This window comes from Megalobrama amblycephala, linkage group LG5 (assembly GCF_018812025.1).
Source record: "Megalobrama amblycephala isolate DHTTF-2021 linkage group LG5, ASM1881202v1, whole genome shotgun sequence".
Lineage (NCBI taxonomy): Eukaryota > Metazoa > Chordata > Actinopteri > Cypriniformes > Xenocyprididae > Megalobrama > Megalobrama amblycephala.
In genome coordinates, this window is record NC_063048.1 from 42,099,648 (window position 1) to 42,119,227 (window position 19,580).

Consider the following 19,580-nt stretch of genomic DNA (forward strand, 5'->3'; position numbering starts at 1 on the left):
AGTCTGTTTAATTGGATTTATTGAGATTAGCTTGAAGCACATCTGATGTGATTAGTTTTATTCATTTTCACATTACAAAGACGAGTCTTTGATGGCTCGCAAAAATTTTAGGATAAAATATTTCATGAAAGATGCATCTTTCACTGTGCGAAAGTATTCGGTCACTTATTCGTTTACCACTTTCCACATTTTATGTATTGAAAGTCAATGCATTAAATATCAAAGAAATGCTTCAACAACTTTTAACAGAAATACCTTAACATTTTGAACCTGTCATAAAATGATTAAATAATTTGATATTGTTTTACTTTTAACTTACACACAATCTGTGATGTCATTTCCTGTTGTTTTTTTGTCATCACATGACAACACAATGGCTTCCTATGTGAGTTACAACCTTTTGGTCTGATTTGGCAGACAAATGATTTTCACATTTTAATATTAATATTTCAAAAAACAAAACAGCTTAACTATTTTGTAAAGACTTACCATAAAAAGATTATGAAAAACTGCTTAAAATAGTTTGATTTTAGCCCTTTAATGAGACGTTTTTCCCATTATGAACTTTAAGCTCCACATAAAATATCAAAGTGAGGTGTGTTCAAGTTATTGTCAGTATGAAGTGCACTTTTAATATATTTATTAATCAATCAATGGATTTGGATTAAAAATATATGTCAATATGTCATTATATAACACTTTTACGACAATGTTCTGTATTTGTATTAATCTGATATCATAAGATGTAATTAAAACAAGCACCTACAATTTCTATACAGTATATGTATTCATAATCACATTAGCTTTTCACAATAATGGCATCTTTGGCATATTGACAGGACATGAAAGTTGAAACTGGTTTTCTATCCTAATATTCTAGAGAAAATCACTTACCAGTGAGTCAGTTTGATATGTTTCCAATAAATGGTAAAACACCAATCATTAAATATACAAAGGAGGAGATCAAAGTCATATCAACTTCAGAGGCTCTTCAGTGAGGTCTTTACTGGTCAACGGCATCTATTAATAATGAGGTCAAAGTGCATCAGTTTTCTCTTTACACACAGGTGTGTGTCTGCGTGAGTGATTTTATAGTCTCTTTCATCACAACAACAACCATACCTAAGGTTTTACATATTCTGAGGAAAATATGAGTGTTGTTTGTCCATGCAAAACTTATTTAGTGATTTTAAACAACTCAACAATTACCTAGAAACATGATGGTGTGTTTTGAACAGGCAACTGCTCACATGGGAATGTTCTCACAACTTTAGCTAATGAGATTCCCTCAAAGTTTTGAACAAACGTTCTTCCAGTAACATTAATAGAACGTTCGTTCAATGTTAGCTGGTCTTTAAATAACGTTTTTGTGCTACATTATTAAACATCATTTATGGAACATTTTTTCTGAAGCGTTGGATGTTTGTCTAACATGTCTTAAATGTTACTACTTCTTTCAGAACTTTCAGAGAATGTAACATTCCCATAATGTTTGAAGAATGATAAAACGGAATGTTCCCTTAACATTCATATAACCAAGAAAAAACTGGCCGTTTTAAATGTTCAGAGAACATTCAGAATTAGAGTTTAGCAGAACATTCTTAGAACATATTTTTGTTAGCTGGGAATGTCAAATCCATGTAATATATTTAACAGCGTAAATCCCAGTGAAAAAACAGGATTGTTTGAGATGCATCGGTGCAGACCGATTGGTCACTTGTGCCATCAAAGTATCACAAGAGCAAAATGAGACCAGCCGCCTAGGTCAGGCCCTGCAGTTAAAATCAGCTGCGAAAGCCTTGATGGTGACACACTGTATTCTCATTGCTCAGATTCTCTGATGACAAGGATGACGTGTGTTGCCTGTTTTTTCATAGTCAAGTTCCTGTATTTAAAGGGTTAGTTCACCCAAAAATGAAAATGATGTCATTAATGACTCACCCTCATGTCGTTCCAAACCCGTAAGACCTCCGTTCATCTTCAGAACACAGTTTAAGATATTTTAGATTTAGTCCGAGAGCTTTCTGTCCCTCCATTGAAAATGTATGTACGGTATACTGTCCATGTCCAGAAAGGTAATAAAAACATCATCAAAGTAGTCCATGTGACATCAGAGGGTTAGTTAGAATTTTTTGAAGCATCGAAAATACATTTTGGTCCAAAAATAACAAAAAACTATAACTTTATTCAGCATTGTCTTCTCTTCCGGAATCCTTTCCATTGAATTGATTCCATTGAAAGGCTTGTGTAGTTCATCTCGAACAAGCCTTAATACTTTAACCATGATGATGTGAAGAAAATTCTACCAATCAGAGTCATGGCGAGCAAAAATAACTCTTTAGCTCCGCCCACCCATGTGACATAATCGAGTTCACATGTAAATTGCATGAGTTTATTTTGTGAATTAGATGGAAGGATCTGAAAAAATCATACATTTACCCACACATAGACCCTGCCCTCGAAGAAATCAGGACAGAAGTGGTTGAAAGTGGACAAAAGAGACAGATTAAAACACCAGGTGTAAACGGAAATGTGACTCCCTCGTCTACTTGTGATCCGATCGACCAAAATGCATCTCAATACCAGGTGGAAACAGGGCCTGAAATAGTGTATCGAATATTTTGCAATAAACTTAAAATATATTGTTTCTATATATAATGCATTTACCAGCTATTTGCATTTTGGATTTTACTTGCCTAAAGTTTAATCAAAATAAACTATAAGTAACTTTGCAACTAGATGTCAACTAACTCTCATTAGAGTATTAGTAGACTGTCTGCTTAATATCTGCTAACATTTTGATGTAATTACTCTGCAACTACACGTCAACATATTCTACTAACCCGAACCTAATGCTCTTGTTGACGTGAAGTTGTAAAGTTACTTATAGTTAGTAGAATGTCTAAAGTGGACCGTTGAAATAAGGCGTAATCTTTTTTTTGTATCTGGCTGCAAATGCACAACAATGTCTCATATGGGATCGATGAAGTACCTCCACACACAGATATGGCTGATACGGAGAGTCCTGACAAATGTAAACCGGACTTGATGATTAGATATGCTGCTGACATATAATGATAAGGTATAATAATGATGAGTCTGTAGAGTGCAGTTCTACTCCTGAGCACTTTTTGAGAGCCGAGAACAAGCAGGCGTTGATTTCAACTCTCCTCTCTAAAGAGAAGATACGAGAACACAGCACTGAATAATTCACACAGTCCAGTGAGCCCGTTCTGATCTGGATTATGAGTGAAACTCCAGAAAATACTTGAAATATTTAATAATAAATGGTCAAAAGATGATGCAAGACACAGATCTCCACAAGTCTGTTTACAAAGAACAACTTAAACTGAATTTAATTTAGGAAATTAATGAATGTCAAATGTAATTGAAACTTGTTATTTCATATCAGTTAATTTGGATAAAAAAGTTGATGAAATAGAAAACAGCAGTTTTAGATGTTTTGTGAATTATTAAAAAGTGAGTCAGTTTGATATGTTCTTAAAATAAAAAGCCACCAAATAATATACAAAGGAGGAGATCAAAGTCATATCAACTTCAGAAGATCTTCAGTGAGGTCTTTACTGGTCAACGGCATCTATTAATGAGGTCAAAGTGCATCAGTTTTCTCTTTACACACAGGTGTGTGTCTGCGTGAGTGATTTTATAGTCTCTATAAAATTGTATAGTCTCTATTATATAGTCTCTAATATTGGTAACACTTTACAACAAGGTTCATTAGTTAAACATTAGTTAATGTATTAACTAACATGAACTAACCATGAGCAATACATTTGTTACTGTATTTACTAATCTTCGTTAACATTAGTTAATGAAAACACAGTTGTTCATTGTTTGTTCATGTTAGTTCACAGTGCATTAATTAATGTTAACAAGATTTTAATAATGTATTAGTAAATGTTGAAGTTAACATTAACAAAGATTAATAAATGCTGTAGAAGTGCAGTTCATTATTAGTTCATGTTAACTAATGAACCTTATTGTGAAGCGTTACCCTAATATGAATTATTAATTATATCATTGTTCTAGATTGGAAGGAAAGATCAATTGATTTTGTTCAATGGGCTCTTTTATAACTTTGTGCACAGTGCCACCTACTGACCACTTACTATTAAACCACTAAATGTCATTTTTGAAAGTTTTATTTTAGTATCATTAAAACACTATATACTAGTTTTTATTCATATTTTCCATTGTATAGTAATTTTGTTTTTTTTTAATATGTCTATATAGTTATTAAATGAGAAATGAGAATGAAATGAATTTTTAAATGAAAATGAGAAATCCTGAAATAAAATTATTTTACTTTTTTAAACTTTTTATTTCAGTTAATGTTTATTTTATTTAAAGTAAAATGTTTTTTATGCGTTTTAGTTGTTAAAGTCCCCCATGTAGTCAATAATTTTATCCCTTAAAACTCATCTTTGATTACCAAAATTACATATTTAAATGTTTTTTTCCTGTGAAAAAAAATTCTTAATGCCTTAAAATAGCTTGAATATAACTCTACACCCTTGCCTCATTTAATATACACGGATCTATGAATATGCTAATTAGCCCCGCCTCCACTCACTAGCACGAGACAAGATCCACTCGGTCAACTTACTGAGGTAAACGCTGTACAATGGTATCGATTACAACATCGGACACATGACAGTAATTAATATGGTTAGCCTTTTGCTTGACTATGTTATCAACTCAATTATTTATGTTATCATTATCTACCCAATTTTTCATATCAACAGAAAAATATACCGGGATAACCTTCTTTTGAGACTCCCTTGCACGCTGACGTGACTGGCTACAAGGTAGTCTGTGACATCACAAACACCAGCGATTTCAAACTGAGACTGTCTTTGGTTTACTGCAGTTTTAAAGAGAAAATACTCAGCAATGGTGTTGACTTATTAATTTTCACATGGTTTGTCTTAAAGGTGCCCTAGAACCAGTTTTTTCAAGATGTAATATAAGTCTAAGGTGTCCCCTGAATGTGTGTGTGAAGTTTCAGCTCAAAATACCCCATAGATTTTATTTTATTTTATTTATTTTGGGGCATCATTAACTATGCACCGATTCAGGCTGCGGCCCCTTTGAATCGCGCGCTCCCTGCCCTCCCGAGCTCTCGACTATAATACAGTGCATTTACAAAGTTCACACAGCTAATATAATCCTCAAATGGATCTTTACAAAGTGTTCGTCATGCATACTTCATGCATGCTTCGGATCATGTGAGTATAGTATTTCCACCACAAGGGGACTTTAACTGTAATACCTATTGAATAAAATATAAATGAATGCATAAACAATGGATCTTTCCTTCCACTCTGGAATATAAATATTGGTAAACATAGTACACATTAAAGAGTATTTCATCTGTTGGGGTTAAGAACTCAATAAAGACAAAAGGTGCGTCCCATTTCGCGTACTTATGCACTATTCCATGACGTTTTTAAGTATAAATAGTGCTAGTAGTGCATTCACACTGAAATTTCCAAAAAGAAAAAGTACACTTTAAATATGGGTGATGCACTAAATTAACAGAAAAAACGAAGTGTGGAATGTTGGACACTTCATACACTCAACTGTTGCAGTTTAATTACGTAGTGGAGGGGAAGGGGCCATCAGACTCCGATGTTAAAGGTGCCATAGAATTGAAAATTGAATTTACCTTGGCATAGTTGAATAACAAGAGTTCAGTACATGGAAATGACATACAGTGAATCTCAAACACCATTGTTTCCTCCTTCTTATGTAAATCTCATTTGTTTAAAGACCTCCGAAGAACAGGCGAATCTCAACATAACACTGACTGTTACGCAACAATCGGGATCATTAATATGTACGCCCCCAATATTTGCATATGCCAGCCCATGTTCAAGGCATTAGACAAGGGCAGCCAGTATTACGTCTGGATCTGTGCACAGCTGAATCATCAGACTAGGTAAGCAAGCAAGAACAACAGCGAAAAATGGCAGATGGAGCGATAATAACTGACATGATCCATGATATCATGATATTTTTAGTGATATTTGTAAATTGTCCTTCTAAATGTTTCATTAGCATGTTGCTAATGTACTGTTAAATGTGGTCATCATTTATTACTGTATTCACGGAGACAAGAGCCGTCGCTATTTTCATTTTTAAACACTTGCAGTCTGTATAATGCATAAACACAACTTCATTCTTTATAAATCTCTCCAACAGTGTGTACTGTTAGCTTTAGCCCGTTAGCCACGGATCATAGCCTCAAACTCATTCAGAATAAAATGTAAACATCCAAATAAATACTATACTTAAACAGGCCCGGTACTAGGCTTGCTTGACTGGGGGGGCAATCACTATCTAATCACAATCTCTATCACAAATCTATATTTGTCCAATGACATTTTAATTTACTGACATGAAAGGAGCGTTTTTTGTAGTATTCTTGGTTAAAGTTCATAAAATGTACATTATATACCATCATGTAGGGGGTCCGGGGGCATGCCCCCCGGTAAGAAATTTTTGTGTATTTTAAGGTTAAATGCATCAGTCTGGTGCACTTTGGAAGCTCAAAACTGAGAGCTTCAACCCATGTACAGAGTGCAAATGGAACAAAGAAACAGCATTGACTTGTACCTGGTCATGAAAGAGGGCTCAAACATCTTTTTATTTGTGATATAGAGTCTCAGTCTACATTGTATTTTCGGATGCACACTTCTCTTTAAAACACGCAGCACAGAAACCTCAAACCTGAAAGATTCAGGGCTTTTGGAAAAACATTTGGGGTTCCAGCCCCCTTAGCCCACCCCTAGCGCCGCCCCTGGATATAATGTTCAAATTATTCATTGTTAACGAAATTACTGAGGAAATGTTCGCTGACAGCTATCTCAGCATGCAGAAAATATGTTCGGCTGATGCAGATGTGATCCTCATTGTGATATTTTTTTTAGGCTACTTGCTTGAAGATTAGGTGTACACTTGTTTTCGACGTGTTTTCTGATTAATGTTCGTTACTTCCCAGTTCGCATGTTTTTGGATTTTAAGTCCATTTTTGTGAGATTAAATATCATTATAAGCATAATATTCACTTTTTTTTCTGTGATTAAAGTGGCCGATCCTTATTCAATAGATAAGACGTTTTTAATGTTTATGTAGGCTTATTCATTTTTATTGTTGGCTGCACATTTTTGGGGGGGCACAAGGAAATTCTGGGGGGCAATGCCCCCCCTAGCCCCCCCCTAGACCCGGCCCTGTACTTAAATGATCTAATGCATGCATGCAACATGCATGATGAACATTTTGTAAAGATCCATTTTGAGGGTTATATTAGCTGTGAGAACTTTGTTTATGCAATGTATTAGAGTCGTGAGCTCGGGGGGCAGGGAGCGTGAGGATTTAAAGGGGAAGCAGCCTGAATCGGCGCATATTTAATGATGCCCCAAAATAGGCAGTTACAAAAATGAATAAAAAAAAAATCTATGGGGTATTTTGAGCTGAAGCTTCACAGACACATTCAGGGGACACCTTAGACTTATATTACATCTTGTGAAAAAGCATTCTAGGGCACCTTTAAATGATAAAATACAATTCACGCACTACATGGATGAGCACATAGTGCATAAGTACATAGTGTGTAGTGCGTCATTTGGGGTGCAACTAAAATGACTTATTGGTTGTTATATTGTTATGACTGTAATCAAGGTGCAATGAAAGACAAACTGCTACTGTAGGCTTTTTGATTGCTTGTGCTGCCAAAAACTGCCTTTTTCCGTCTTCTTTTATTAATTTATGACCCTGATCTGTGGTTTCAGATTCTTTGAAACCTCTTCTTTGCATTGAAATTCCACCTGTGTTTATGTCTGCCAGATTTATTATGAGGTCATTATATGAGGTTCAGACATATATGATGATAATACATCATGTGAAGAGGTTTTTCAGCATGCCACTGTGCTGCTCTTTGATCTGTATGTTCTCCATTCAAATAGTGACCTAACAGTCATAAAGATACATCACACCTGGATGAGTGGGCGGAGTCAGATAAAAGGGTTCTTCTGAGACTTCGTCCTGTCAGAAGTCCTCCTGAGTCTTACAAGGGTACTTGTGAACTTACAAGGGTAAATAAAGAACTGGTTGTTTCAATAGGAACTATAAGGTATTCCCTTTACTCATTACCCTTTATAGACATTTTTATATAGTTTTTAAAGTAAAAATGTATGTATTTGAGGGCTGAGATTTGGGAACGGTGAAGACAGAGAGGGCAAACAGTTTGCAGTTTAGCTCAGTATTTCCGTCTAACCAGCCAATTTTGTCTTACATAGCCTGCATAGCACTTCATCTTTTACAGTATAACATTATATGATGTTCAGACATATATGATGATGATACATCATGTGAAGAGGTTTTTCAGCATGCCACTGTGCTGCGTTTTGATCTGTATGTTCTCCATTCAAATATTGACCTAAAAGTCATAAAGTTACATCACACCTGGATGAGTGGGCGGAGTCAGTTATAAAAAGGGTTCTTCTGAGGCTTCGTCCTGCATGCTTTTTCCGTCGGAAAAGACTGAATAATCTACCAAATACAATAAGAGAGAGAGAGAAGGTATGATTTATCATGCTATCATTTCAGTTTTGCATGGAATTTTCATGCATATGATAGAATGCATGAATATACATTCTAAGAAAAAATTTGATTTAGTTCATTTTTTTTTTTTTTTTTTTTTTTTGCACATCTATATACTTTAAACAAACTTTATGTTTAAAGTTAAATAATAATGTATTGCATTAATTTCATTCGCCCTATAATTATGCTTTTCACAATGTAATTCTAATAAAGAATTTTCAACAGATCTGATCCACAATGCCAGCACCTGGTGTGTGTTTAAACATTTTGTCAGAGCGTAATGTCAAAGATGGACATGGATCTCCCGACAATCCGGAAACATTCCTGGATCAGGACTTCCACCGGCTCAAGCAGTTCTGCCTAAAGGAAAAACTGAGATTTATAGACAACTTGTTCCCTCCAGAGATGAAATCTCTCGGTCTGGGCTCTCTGACACATGAAGACCTCCAGAGAGTGGTGTGGAGACGACCACATGTACGTATTTCTACTTGATAGCCATTTGTACCCTAAAGATGAGAGTGTGATCTGCTGTATAGTGTGAAATAAATCATCTCTTTCCTTCAGGAACTGGTGCCGAACCCTGTTTATATTGTTCAAGGAACCTCGAGGTTTGACATCATCCAGGGTGTGTTAGGTAGGTCTGCTGTGCTGTACATTATTAACACAAAATAAACTTTGAAATTGATTAGCTGTACGTGTAGATTTAATGAGTCTAGAACTAAATACTCTCTACTCTCTTGCATGTATCATTAAAGTGGTATCGATAAAGTGGAAGTGCAATAAAGCAATAAATCAGTCAAACACACTTTAAGTGAATAATTTGGCCACTGAAGTAGAAAAAAAAGTGACTTATGAGGACATTATCCCATGTCCACATTTTTTTTTTTTTTTTCAAAAAATCATACAGAATGAGTTTTTTTGAGAGAGTAAAAATGTGCACAGTTTCCTGTGATGGGTAGGTTTAGGGATATGGGTAGTGTAGGACGATAGAAAATACGGTTTGTACAGTGTGTGTGTGTGTGTGTGAAGGTAACTGCTGGTTTCTGGCATCGGTTGGAGCTCTTACATTTCAAAAACGAATTATGAAGCAGGTTATCCAGGATGATCAAAATTTCTCTGTGGATTATGCAGGAATATTTCACTTTAAGGTAAATGTCGAAACCATTTTTGGCTGAACAATTCCTTTAAGAATTGAAGCTTCTGTATATGTTTAATAATAGCTTAACCTCTAACATGTTTTGTTTTCAGTTCTGGAGATTTGGATCATGGGTGGATGTGGTTGTCGATGACAAACTACCAACTATTGACGGCCAACTCATCTTTGTTCGGTCTAAAAGACCAAATGAATTCTGGCCTGCTTTGTTAGAGAAAGCTTATGCTAAGTATGTTTCAGTTTAATAAAAGAGTTTTATATTCTGGAAATTGTGTCTTGAACATTGTCTATATCTTTTCCAGAGTGTGTGGCTCTTATGCGGATATGGATGCAGGAAGCATATCAGAAGCTATCATGGACTTCACTGGTGGACCACACATGACCATTAAACTGAGTGAAGCATCAGACAAGCTGTGGGACGCCATGAGACGAGCCAGCCAATCAGAATCCCTGATGGGATGTGGCACTCCTGGAGGGGTAAAGACTGTGATCCTGAACCTGTAGTCTTTGTGGTATTTTTGTTTACTTGACAGGGTGTACTTTCACAGCTGTAGCAAAAGTAATTGCTACTTTTAATCGCTAAGTGTCACTCTAACCTTAGACTTTCATTAAATGGAAGGTGAACGCGTTAAAGCTTCTAGGGTGCTTCTCAAATGGAAGGCTGCAAGTTAGGCCCCGTCCCAAATGGCTCCCTAAATACTCGCGGTCTTCCTATTAATCCGCACTTTTATGATGTAACGCCGCTTTGACTGTTGGAAAGAAGTCTTCTGCGGACTTTAAAATTAGTTTAGAATTAGCATTTTTAAAATTAGACTCAAATGAATACATTTCAAAGTAACATTTAATAACCAGAAATGCAATACTTGCTTTTACCGACAGATGAACTTGCACCTGTTTGATTGGTTGCACACTGTCAACCACAAGATTTTTATCCTGCCTTTAAAAAGTAGTTAAGCCTTTTGCTGTTCCAACTATTAAATAGTTGTATTTTATTATTTGCATTTAGCATCGTTTTTTCTGCATTCAGAACAGACTAGTGACCTACTGTCATGTATAGCACAGAGACGAGAAGGTTAGATCCATGTGCAGCTTTAATGGGGTAATCCAGAAACGTAATCCAACAGGCAAGGGTCAAAATCCACAGAAACAGTCCATACAAAAACGAGAAAAAACACAAGGAAAACCAAAACATAAAAACCAGAAACTATACATGAAAACACCATAACAAAAGCAGAAACAACCCAGGAATAAATAGACAGACACTAATGAATTAACACAAAACAGCTGGGTGCAATGAAACAGGATAATGAGTCCGGGAAGTGTGTTATGGGAAATCAAGTCCAAAAGAAAACAAGAGTCCGGGTTGGAGTGCCCTCTAGTGGCCGAATAGGGCACTCCCACTAGTGATCATGACACCTACCTGTAAAGAAGCAGTCATACAATATGTAATGTACAATTCATAGGCCTACAGAAGTCATAAAATCATTTTGTTCCTTTTAGCAAGCAGGTCTGCTGCAAAATAATGTGTTACCCAATGGCCTTGTGGAAATGCATGCGTACGCGGTCACAGGAGTTGCAGAGGTGAGAACTTCTTATAAAACATTCTGTTGCATCTTGCAGTTTCAAAGTGTTTAGTATCAGTAAGCTGATAAATACAGTATCACAGGTTGTATGTAGAGGTCGTCCAGTGAAGCTGGTGAGGATCTTTAACCCTTGGGGTCAAGGAGAGTGGAACAGGGACTGGAGCGACAGGTGACCCACATTTCTATATTCCTACATATCTCTACATCAATTAGGCATCTGATATCTTGTTAATCTGGTCTCTTTAGATCCCCTTTGTGGGAATTTGTACGTCCCGAGGACCAAAAATACAACGTTGTGCTCGACAATGGAGAATTCTGGTGAGCAGAACTAAGAATGTTTTTAATATCAATGCTTTATATCTCTTGCTTTTTATATATGTACTCTATGTAATTGCACATTATTTTATAGCCAGTTTTCTGTCTCTGCAGGATGTCAATGGAGGATTTCTGCAGGAACTTTTCAGATTTGGATATATGTTGTTCGGATGTGAACTTTCTTGCTGGATCTTACTCTTCAGCCTGGAAAACTGAAGTGCACAAAGGCCAGTGGGTGATTGGAACAACAGCTGGCGGTTGTTCAAATGACCTAGGTAAACTAACTCATTAGGGGTTCAAGCGTGTAGCGCTGAAACCCTGTTGTAATTGTTACATTTTCCAAGGATCCAAACCATAAGTCATAGAGACTTGAAACTTTGAGGGCTGGTAGTACTCACACTGTCTACAACTTCACCAAGGCTCGCCCCGATCGACCTGAGGGGGGCACCACAGCAGTGAAATATGAAATCGCTCATTACTCCTAAACCGTTAAGCGTACTTTGGGCTATATCGTTGGAATCCTTTGGAATCCTTGAATTTGGGGTATTTTGGATATTTTGAAAAACCTACTTTTGAGAACGGTTTTTGGCTCAAAAACCAGAGCAGCAAGATTCTCTGGAGCCTGATTGTCAATAATTATCAAAAAAAAGTTTAAATTTTGATGAATGGTCTCTAAGGGCCACCAAAACGTTTGAAGTGGGCAGAGCCACTTTTACAAAAATGGCTATAACTCATGAATGGAATGAGATATTTTCACCAAACTTGGAACACGTGTGTATGGGCTCAATCTTTGGTCACATGAAAAAAAAAAAAAAAAAAAAATGTGGCGACTTGCCACTTGTTGGTGCTATAACTGGAAAAAATCTTAAAAATGGCTATTATTGCTATGCAAACCCTGTCTGACTGACTTGAAAATTGGCATGCAATATCTTTGTCCAAGGTGCCAAGACTGCCTTTGAGGACATTCGCGTATCTCGATAAATGCGTCCACCATTGGCCAATGAAGTTTGAGCAGCTATCAGACAGGGTTAACGGAGGTCGATCGGAATGAAACTTACTTGGCCTGTTTGACTCAAGGCCCTAGAGGCCTGTGAGAATTTTTGAAAGAAATCGGCCTCTAGGTGGCAACAAATAGTTTTACGCATTTATGAGAGTTTCACACATACACACAATATTCATATCATTTAATAGATCTCCTCATGCTGAACAACTTTGCCTCAAGAACCACTGCTGTCAATCAAATTGTTCATTAAATATTTGCGGTTATGTAAAAAAAAAACCTACTTTTACTAGTCCTAAGTTTTTCGCTCAACCTCAATAAATCCAATCAAGTCAAGTCAAGTTATTTTTTCTATAGTTGGTGTCATGCACAGCATCACTCGAATGTTAAAGAGTAAAAATAAGTCTTTAAACTGGTTTTAAAAACATCCAGTGATGGAGAGGCCCTGATACACAAAGGTAGACAGTTCCAGAGCTTTGGGGCGGCTACAGAGAAAGCTCAATCATCTTTTGATTTGCAACGAGAACGAGGGACAGATAAAAGTAACTGATCACAAGATCTTAATGACCTAACAACTGTGTATGGCTTAATAAAATCAGAAATATAATCCGGGGCCAAGTTGTGCAATGCTTTGTATGCAAAAAGAAGGATCTTAAAATACTCCAATGCAGTACTGGACTCTCTAGGTCAATAATTATAAAAAGAAAATGTTGAACTTTACCCTTTTGGTAGCTAAAACAGGGTCATTTAGAAAATGGGCGTGGTCAAATGTACAAATAAGCCTAAACGTAAACTCAGAACGTCACAAAACTAGGTGAGCACATGTGACATATGGCTCTAAACAAGCATGCAGACTTTTATGGAGTTAGGACGATAACTGGTGCTATAACAGTTAAAAAGCATTAAAAAACATATATTTCCTCCTTAGTAAAGTGCCTGTATTGGCTGTAAGTGGTCATTTACACCTCTGATCTAGTTTGTTACGGGCTTGTTGAATGAATCACAATACTTTTTTACACATGTGCTTAAAGGCCTTAAAGCAATTGAACCCCCCGATAATTGCTGCTCGCAGCTATATTATTATATTATACGTACTACAACTATTTTTACTGATACTGTTTAAGCATTTTACAAACAGCAATTGCACTAACATAGTGTTTATATTACAGCTTTGTCTTTGTTGAAATATCTTAGCCTGGTGAACAGATTCAGAAGTGTCTCCTTTTTTTTGCATTCGTAGAGAGTTTTTCAAAAAATCCCCAGTTTCGTGTGACTCTAAAGCAGACTGTTGAAGACCCAAGAGATGAAAGCTCTCCAAATCTCCTCGTGTCTCTCATTCAGAAATCTCACAAGAGAAACAGGCACTTGGCAACCAATTTCCATATTGGCTTTAAAATTTATAAGGTTTGTAAAAAAGCATTTTAAAAACTTGTAATGTCTATTTTAAGTTTGCAAAAGAACTTCATTTGAATATAATACTGAGTATTTGAACGTTTATATTTGTTTTCTGTAACTCTTGCAGGTGCCAGCTCATGTACGTATTGACCATGTTCCTGATACATTTAGTTGAATTTTGAGTTTGTTTTGCAAGGACAATGAATGAATGTTTTTGCTTATTCACCAGTTAAAGGACCGAAAGGAAAAATTCCCTGGCTCTTTCTTCAAAACCAATCCTGTTGGAAAAACCAAATCCTACATCAATGCTCGGGAAATCATGGAGTTTTTCAGATTCAAAGCAGGCGACTACCTCATCGTTCCTTCGACTTTCCAGCCAAATGAAGCTTCATCCTTCCTTCTGACAGTCTATTCAAAGACAGAAGCCGTCATTGAGTAAGCCTTCGCATTATTAACATTAAGTGATGGGCTGATTGAGATGATGCTCAAACAAACATGTTTATGATGCCTCTGCTTATTAAACTGGGAAGCGAGAAACCATTTGAAAATAAAATCACACACAGCTATTTTAAAGTTTTTAGTAGTCTAATATAATGTAATGTTGGACTACAAAGATTTTGATTTTGTGTCTTCAGAGACTCTTCTGGATATGGCATGATAAGAACAAAGGTATATCATATATTTGTGTGTGTGTGTGTGTATATGTGTGTGTTGTACATATATGTGTTCTGAAAGTATAAATATTTCTCTCAGATGATTCCCAGGGATAATGATGATTCCTTCCAGCTCTTTCTACAATATGCAGATAAGGTACAGCAGTTCTGGATTATGAGAGAATGTGAATGATTATGATATTTACTGAAAATTTTTTGATCTGTTATCTGATAATTGTCTGTTTCTGTAAGTACGGAGAGGTGGACGCTGAGCAGCTTCAGAGACTTCTGAATGAGAATCTTTATGCAGGTGATGTTTCATCCTTCCAGAGAAAAGTCACAATCAGCTTATAATTTAAAGCACATATTCCTGTTTTGCTTCCATTTATCTGTGATTCTGCATGTTTTTTGTCTGATCTCTCAGGACATTCACAGAAAACGAAAGGATTCAGCTTGGATTTGTGTAAGAGCATGGTGGCTCTGATGGATGTATCCTCTACTATGAAGGATCAGAGGGAGAAAAGGCTTTCAGACACTTGTGCTTGTCATTTGCCATTTGTGAATTCTGGAACAAAAAATCTAATTTATCACATTTCACTGTTTCATGATGCTCTTTAACACAACAATACAGCTCAGTGTCACTGGAACGCTCAGTGAATTTGAATGCCTCCGTTTGTGGAAAAGAGCCATTTTTCTAAAGGTAATGATCCACAAATTTCTAAATAATTTTCTCATTAAATTTTCTACATTATTGGTTGCAATTGCTCTGTTCTCTGGTCTGTTTCTCAGAATATTTTCTATGACATGGATGTTTCTCACACTGGAAGTCTGTCCCTGAATGAACTCCAAAATGCTCTTAAATTTACAGGTAACTTTATTTTCTCTTAAGACTGACTTCAACTGTTCATGTTCTCAACTGATCTTAAAGTCATATACTTTCATATACTGTCATATAATGTAATGATGTTCCAGCACCATATATTTACCTATCATACAAACCATCAGAATGAACTTGCTAATATGTTTGATTTCTCAAGGGTTTATATTGAGTGACAGTATGCTGAATCTCATGGCTCTCCGATATGGTGACTCCAGCGGTGAAATTACTCTAGAAAACTTTGTTGTCCTCGTACTGCGCATGGACGGCATGGCCAGTGAGTCTGAAACTTTAGTTGGACATTTGTTTAATGTTTTTTAAATGTTGCTACTTGTTTTAGAACGTTCAGGGAACATTCAAAAGTAACATTCCCATAATGTTTGCAAAAATGGAATGTTCCCTTAAAGGGATAGTTCACCCAAAAATAAAAATTCTGTCATCATTTACTCACCTTCAAGTTGTCCTAAACCTGTATGAGTTTCTTTCTTCTGTTGGGCACAAAAGAAAATATTTTGAAGAATGTGGGTAACTAAGAGTTTCTGATCCCCATTGGCTTTCAAAGTATTTTTTTTTTTTTCATACTATTCTTCAAAATATCTTGTTTTGTGCCCAACAAAAGAAAGGAAGGTTTAAAACAACTTGAGGGTGAATAAATGAGGACAGACTTTTTGGGTTAAAGATATAAAAGTTAAATGGTCTTAAAACTTGGTAATAGGTATTTAAACTAATTAATAAGAAAATATTGGATTGAACACAACAAGGTGCCTAAAGAAGGGGGGGGGGGGGGGGGTATAAGATAAGAAATAAATTAATTTAATAAGTTATGGATTTTTCATAGATGCATTATTTTCAAGATAATGCAATGACAGCATAACATCCACACCTAACCTCTGTAGTGCATGATATTGTTGTCTGGATGATTGATGTTAATCATTGCTGTCACTCACTGTATGTAAACTCATAATATTATTATCACCAGAAACATTCAAGAGACTCTCTGCTGGGGGGCCAAACATGATGCTGGGAGAAAATGAAGTAATGTTTTTATGCAAATATTTCATTCATCAGAATTCATAGTAAGATTAATAAAAATCATAATTTGTAACTCTGTTCTTGTAGTGGATGCATCTCACCCTGTACTCATGAGCCAGATGAGACAGAACATGGATCCTCGGCAGACTTCTCAGACCCATACAGCTATAAAATACACAAATCTAAGACTTAAATTCTGCAACTTTATTTTCATACTTGATACATTTTGCATAATGGGGGCTTGTTAAAGGGATAGTTCACCCAAAAATGAAAATTTGATGTTTATCTGCTTACCCCCAGGGCATCCAAGATGTAGGTGACTTTGTTTCTTCAGTAGAACACAAATGATGATTTTTAACTCCAACCGTTGCCGTCTGTCAGTTGTATAATGCATTGAAACGGTAACACCATCTATGAGAATAAAAAAACATGCACAGACAAATCCAAATTAAACCCTGCGGCTCGTGACGACACATTGATGTCCTAAGACACGAAACGATCGGTTTGTGCGAGAGCAGTTTGTCCGTTTAGGGCTACTGTAGAAACATGCCGGCGTAAAATGGCGACTTAACATGGAGGTCTTTATACACCACTGAAAACATAGTTATGTATATTATATTGCATTTCTGTCAATAGATACTCCTAAAATTTACACATTGCACCTTTACATATAGAATTAATTGTGTGGAAAGTTGAGATAGTTTAAAGTCGGCATCAAACAGAAGTTGCACTACTCTTTTCTATTATGATGTATGCTATCTGTATATCCGAGTGAAACGGCTTCTGGAACAAGAACACATGTAGGGCGGGGCTTGATTTTGTCTGTGGGGAGTTGATTGGATGGTTGTGGTTTTCTATTGGTGGATCTCATGTGAGTGACAGGTTGCCCCGCCCTCATCATCAGAGAAGAGATGTTACCACAAGAGTGAGGGGAAGTTATTCTGATTCAAGATTACAAGGAACATGAATTTAAAACAATGATGTGCACAGATAAGTCATTTACTGTATAATAAACACTGCAATATTTAATAAACTAATTCCACACCAAGCTCCGATGGCAACAGATGGAACCAGAAGTTGCACTAGTCTTTTCTTCTCTATTTTGATGTATATCTGTATATCAGAGTGAAACGGCTTCCGGAACAAGAACACATGTAGGGCGGGGCTTGATTTTGTCTGTGGGGAGTTGATTGGATGGTTGTAGTTTGCTATTGGTGGATCTTATGTGAGTGACAGGTTGCCCCGCCCTCGTCACCAGAGAAGAGATGTTGCCACAAGAGTGAGGGGAAGTTATTCTGATTCAAGATTACAAGGAACATGAATTTAAAACAATGATGTGCACAGATAAGTCATTTACTGTATAATAAACACTGCAATATTTCATATACTAATTCCATTTTGATTTCATTGTGACACTAATCTAGTTTGGCTTTTGAACTTGAATCACACCTTTTGACAAGATGGATAAACCTCACATTGTTTGCAAACCTTATGCTCTGTGCACTATGATTTTTACAACCATTAAAATCAATAATTATATCTCCGCATTTACAGTGTCATTATGCTTATAAAGTATGTTTTGGACATTTAAAGGCATAGTTCAATGATGAAAGGTGAACTATCAGTGAGTTTTGGACTGAATCCTTCCACAGTAAAAGACTTGACTCATTACATACCATGACATTTGCATATTTAAATATTGACCTGAGAGCCATAAAGTTGCACAACACCTGGAAGAGCAGGCGGAGTCTGACTTTAAAAGGCTTCTCCTCAGTTTTCCTCTTGCTCTTTGCTTAGGAAAGGACAGAATAATCTTCCAGCCACAGTAAGAGACAAAAGGTATGTTTTTAATCATGTCATGTTGTTATCATTTATCATTATCAGTTTTGACATGGAATATTCATGCATGAGAAAGAAACTGACATGCAAATGAAATAGTTTTAGTTCCGTCATGCATTTTTTTTTTTTTTTTAAAAAGGTTCAATAAAGGTTGATCTAATCTAAATCTAGTCAATTGAACTGTAAAAACTAAGTAAACAGGTTTGTTGCTGCTTTCTGTTCAACAGATCTGATCCACAATGCCAGCACCTGGTGTGTGTTTAAACATTTTGTCAGAGCGTAATGTCAAAGATGGACTGGGAACTCCCGACAAACCAGAAAGCTTCCTGGATCAGGACTTCCACTGGCTCAAGAAGTTCTGCCTAAAGGAAAAACTGAGGTTTATAGACAACTTGTTCCCTCCAGAGATGAAATCAATTGGTTTTGGTCCTCTGAAGAGTGAAGAGCTCTGGAGAGTAGTGTGGAAACGACCACATGTACGTGAGCATCTGCTGACACAAACACAATTCATTCAGCTGATTAAATAGCAGAAACTCTCAGAAATTAACCTGCTGATCATAATAGTCTTACATAAATGTGAATGCTAATGCAAATTATGAAGGTTTTCATTGACCGGCATGATGCCTAGGTCATGTTGACTTTAAGGCGTGTGTGGTAGTAAAGTCTACTGTCCACAACAAATGAACTGCAAAGTCATGCATGCTTTACTGTTTACTGTAGTTTATTCTATGGCATTTTCAGAAGAGCTTGATTAGGTTGGTCTACTGTTGTTACTTGATAGTGATTTGCACCCTTGTGATTGTGTGTGATCTGCTGTAAAATGTGAAATAAATCATTTGTTTCCTTCAGGAACTGGTGCCAAACCCTGTTTACATTGTTCAAGGAACTTCAAGGTTTGACTTCATTCAGGGTAGATTAGGTAAGTCTGCTGTGCTGTACAAAATACATATTATGTGATTAAAAGCTACAAGTGTAGATTTGATGAGGGTCATACACAATTATGTGCCATTTAATATAAATAACAGCAATGTCCACACCACGCTTACAGTACATCCTTGAAGCTAATCAAAAAATGTGCATTTGAAAAATAAATCATAAACACATCAAC

At 36.3% G+C, this 19,580-nt stretch overlaps 1 protein-coding gene and 1 long non-coding RNA gene across 2 annotated transcripts; both read left to right on the top strand.

Annotated features, from left to right (window-relative positions):
* Window positions 1-8,822: 8,822 nt before the first annotated feature.
* Window positions 8,823-17,136, top strand: LOC125268249 (calpain-14-like). Its single transcript, XM_048190306.1, has 21 exons — window positions 8,823-9,099; window positions 9,190-9,259; window positions 9,655-9,773; window positions 9,874-10,007; window positions 10,081-10,255; window positions 11,279-11,359; window positions 11,445-11,530; window positions 11,608-11,679; window positions 11,791-11,951; window positions 13,917-14,080; window positions 14,199-14,210; window positions 14,301-14,506; window positions 14,707-14,740; window positions 14,825-14,881; window positions 14,977-15,034; window positions 15,149-15,213; window positions 15,356-15,424; window positions 15,514-15,592; window positions 15,762-15,878; window positions 16,581-16,636; window positions 16,721-17,136. The coding sequence occupies exons 1-21, from the start codon at window positions 8,863-8,865 to the stop codon at window positions 16,745-16,747; spliced, it is 2,079 nt and encodes a 692-aa protein (XP_048046263.1). The 5' UTR covers window positions 8,823-8,862; the 3' UTR covers window positions 16,748-17,136.
* An 823-nt stretch (window positions 17,137-17,959) lies between these two features.
* LOC125268250 lies at window positions 17,960-19,517 on the top strand. Its single transcript, XR_007184855.1, has 3 exons — window positions 17,960-18,472; window positions 18,700-18,948; window positions 19,322-19,517. It is a non-coding gene; the product is annotated as an uncharacterized LOC125268250 (long non-coding RNA).
* Window positions 19,518-19,580: the final 63 nt, after the last annotated feature.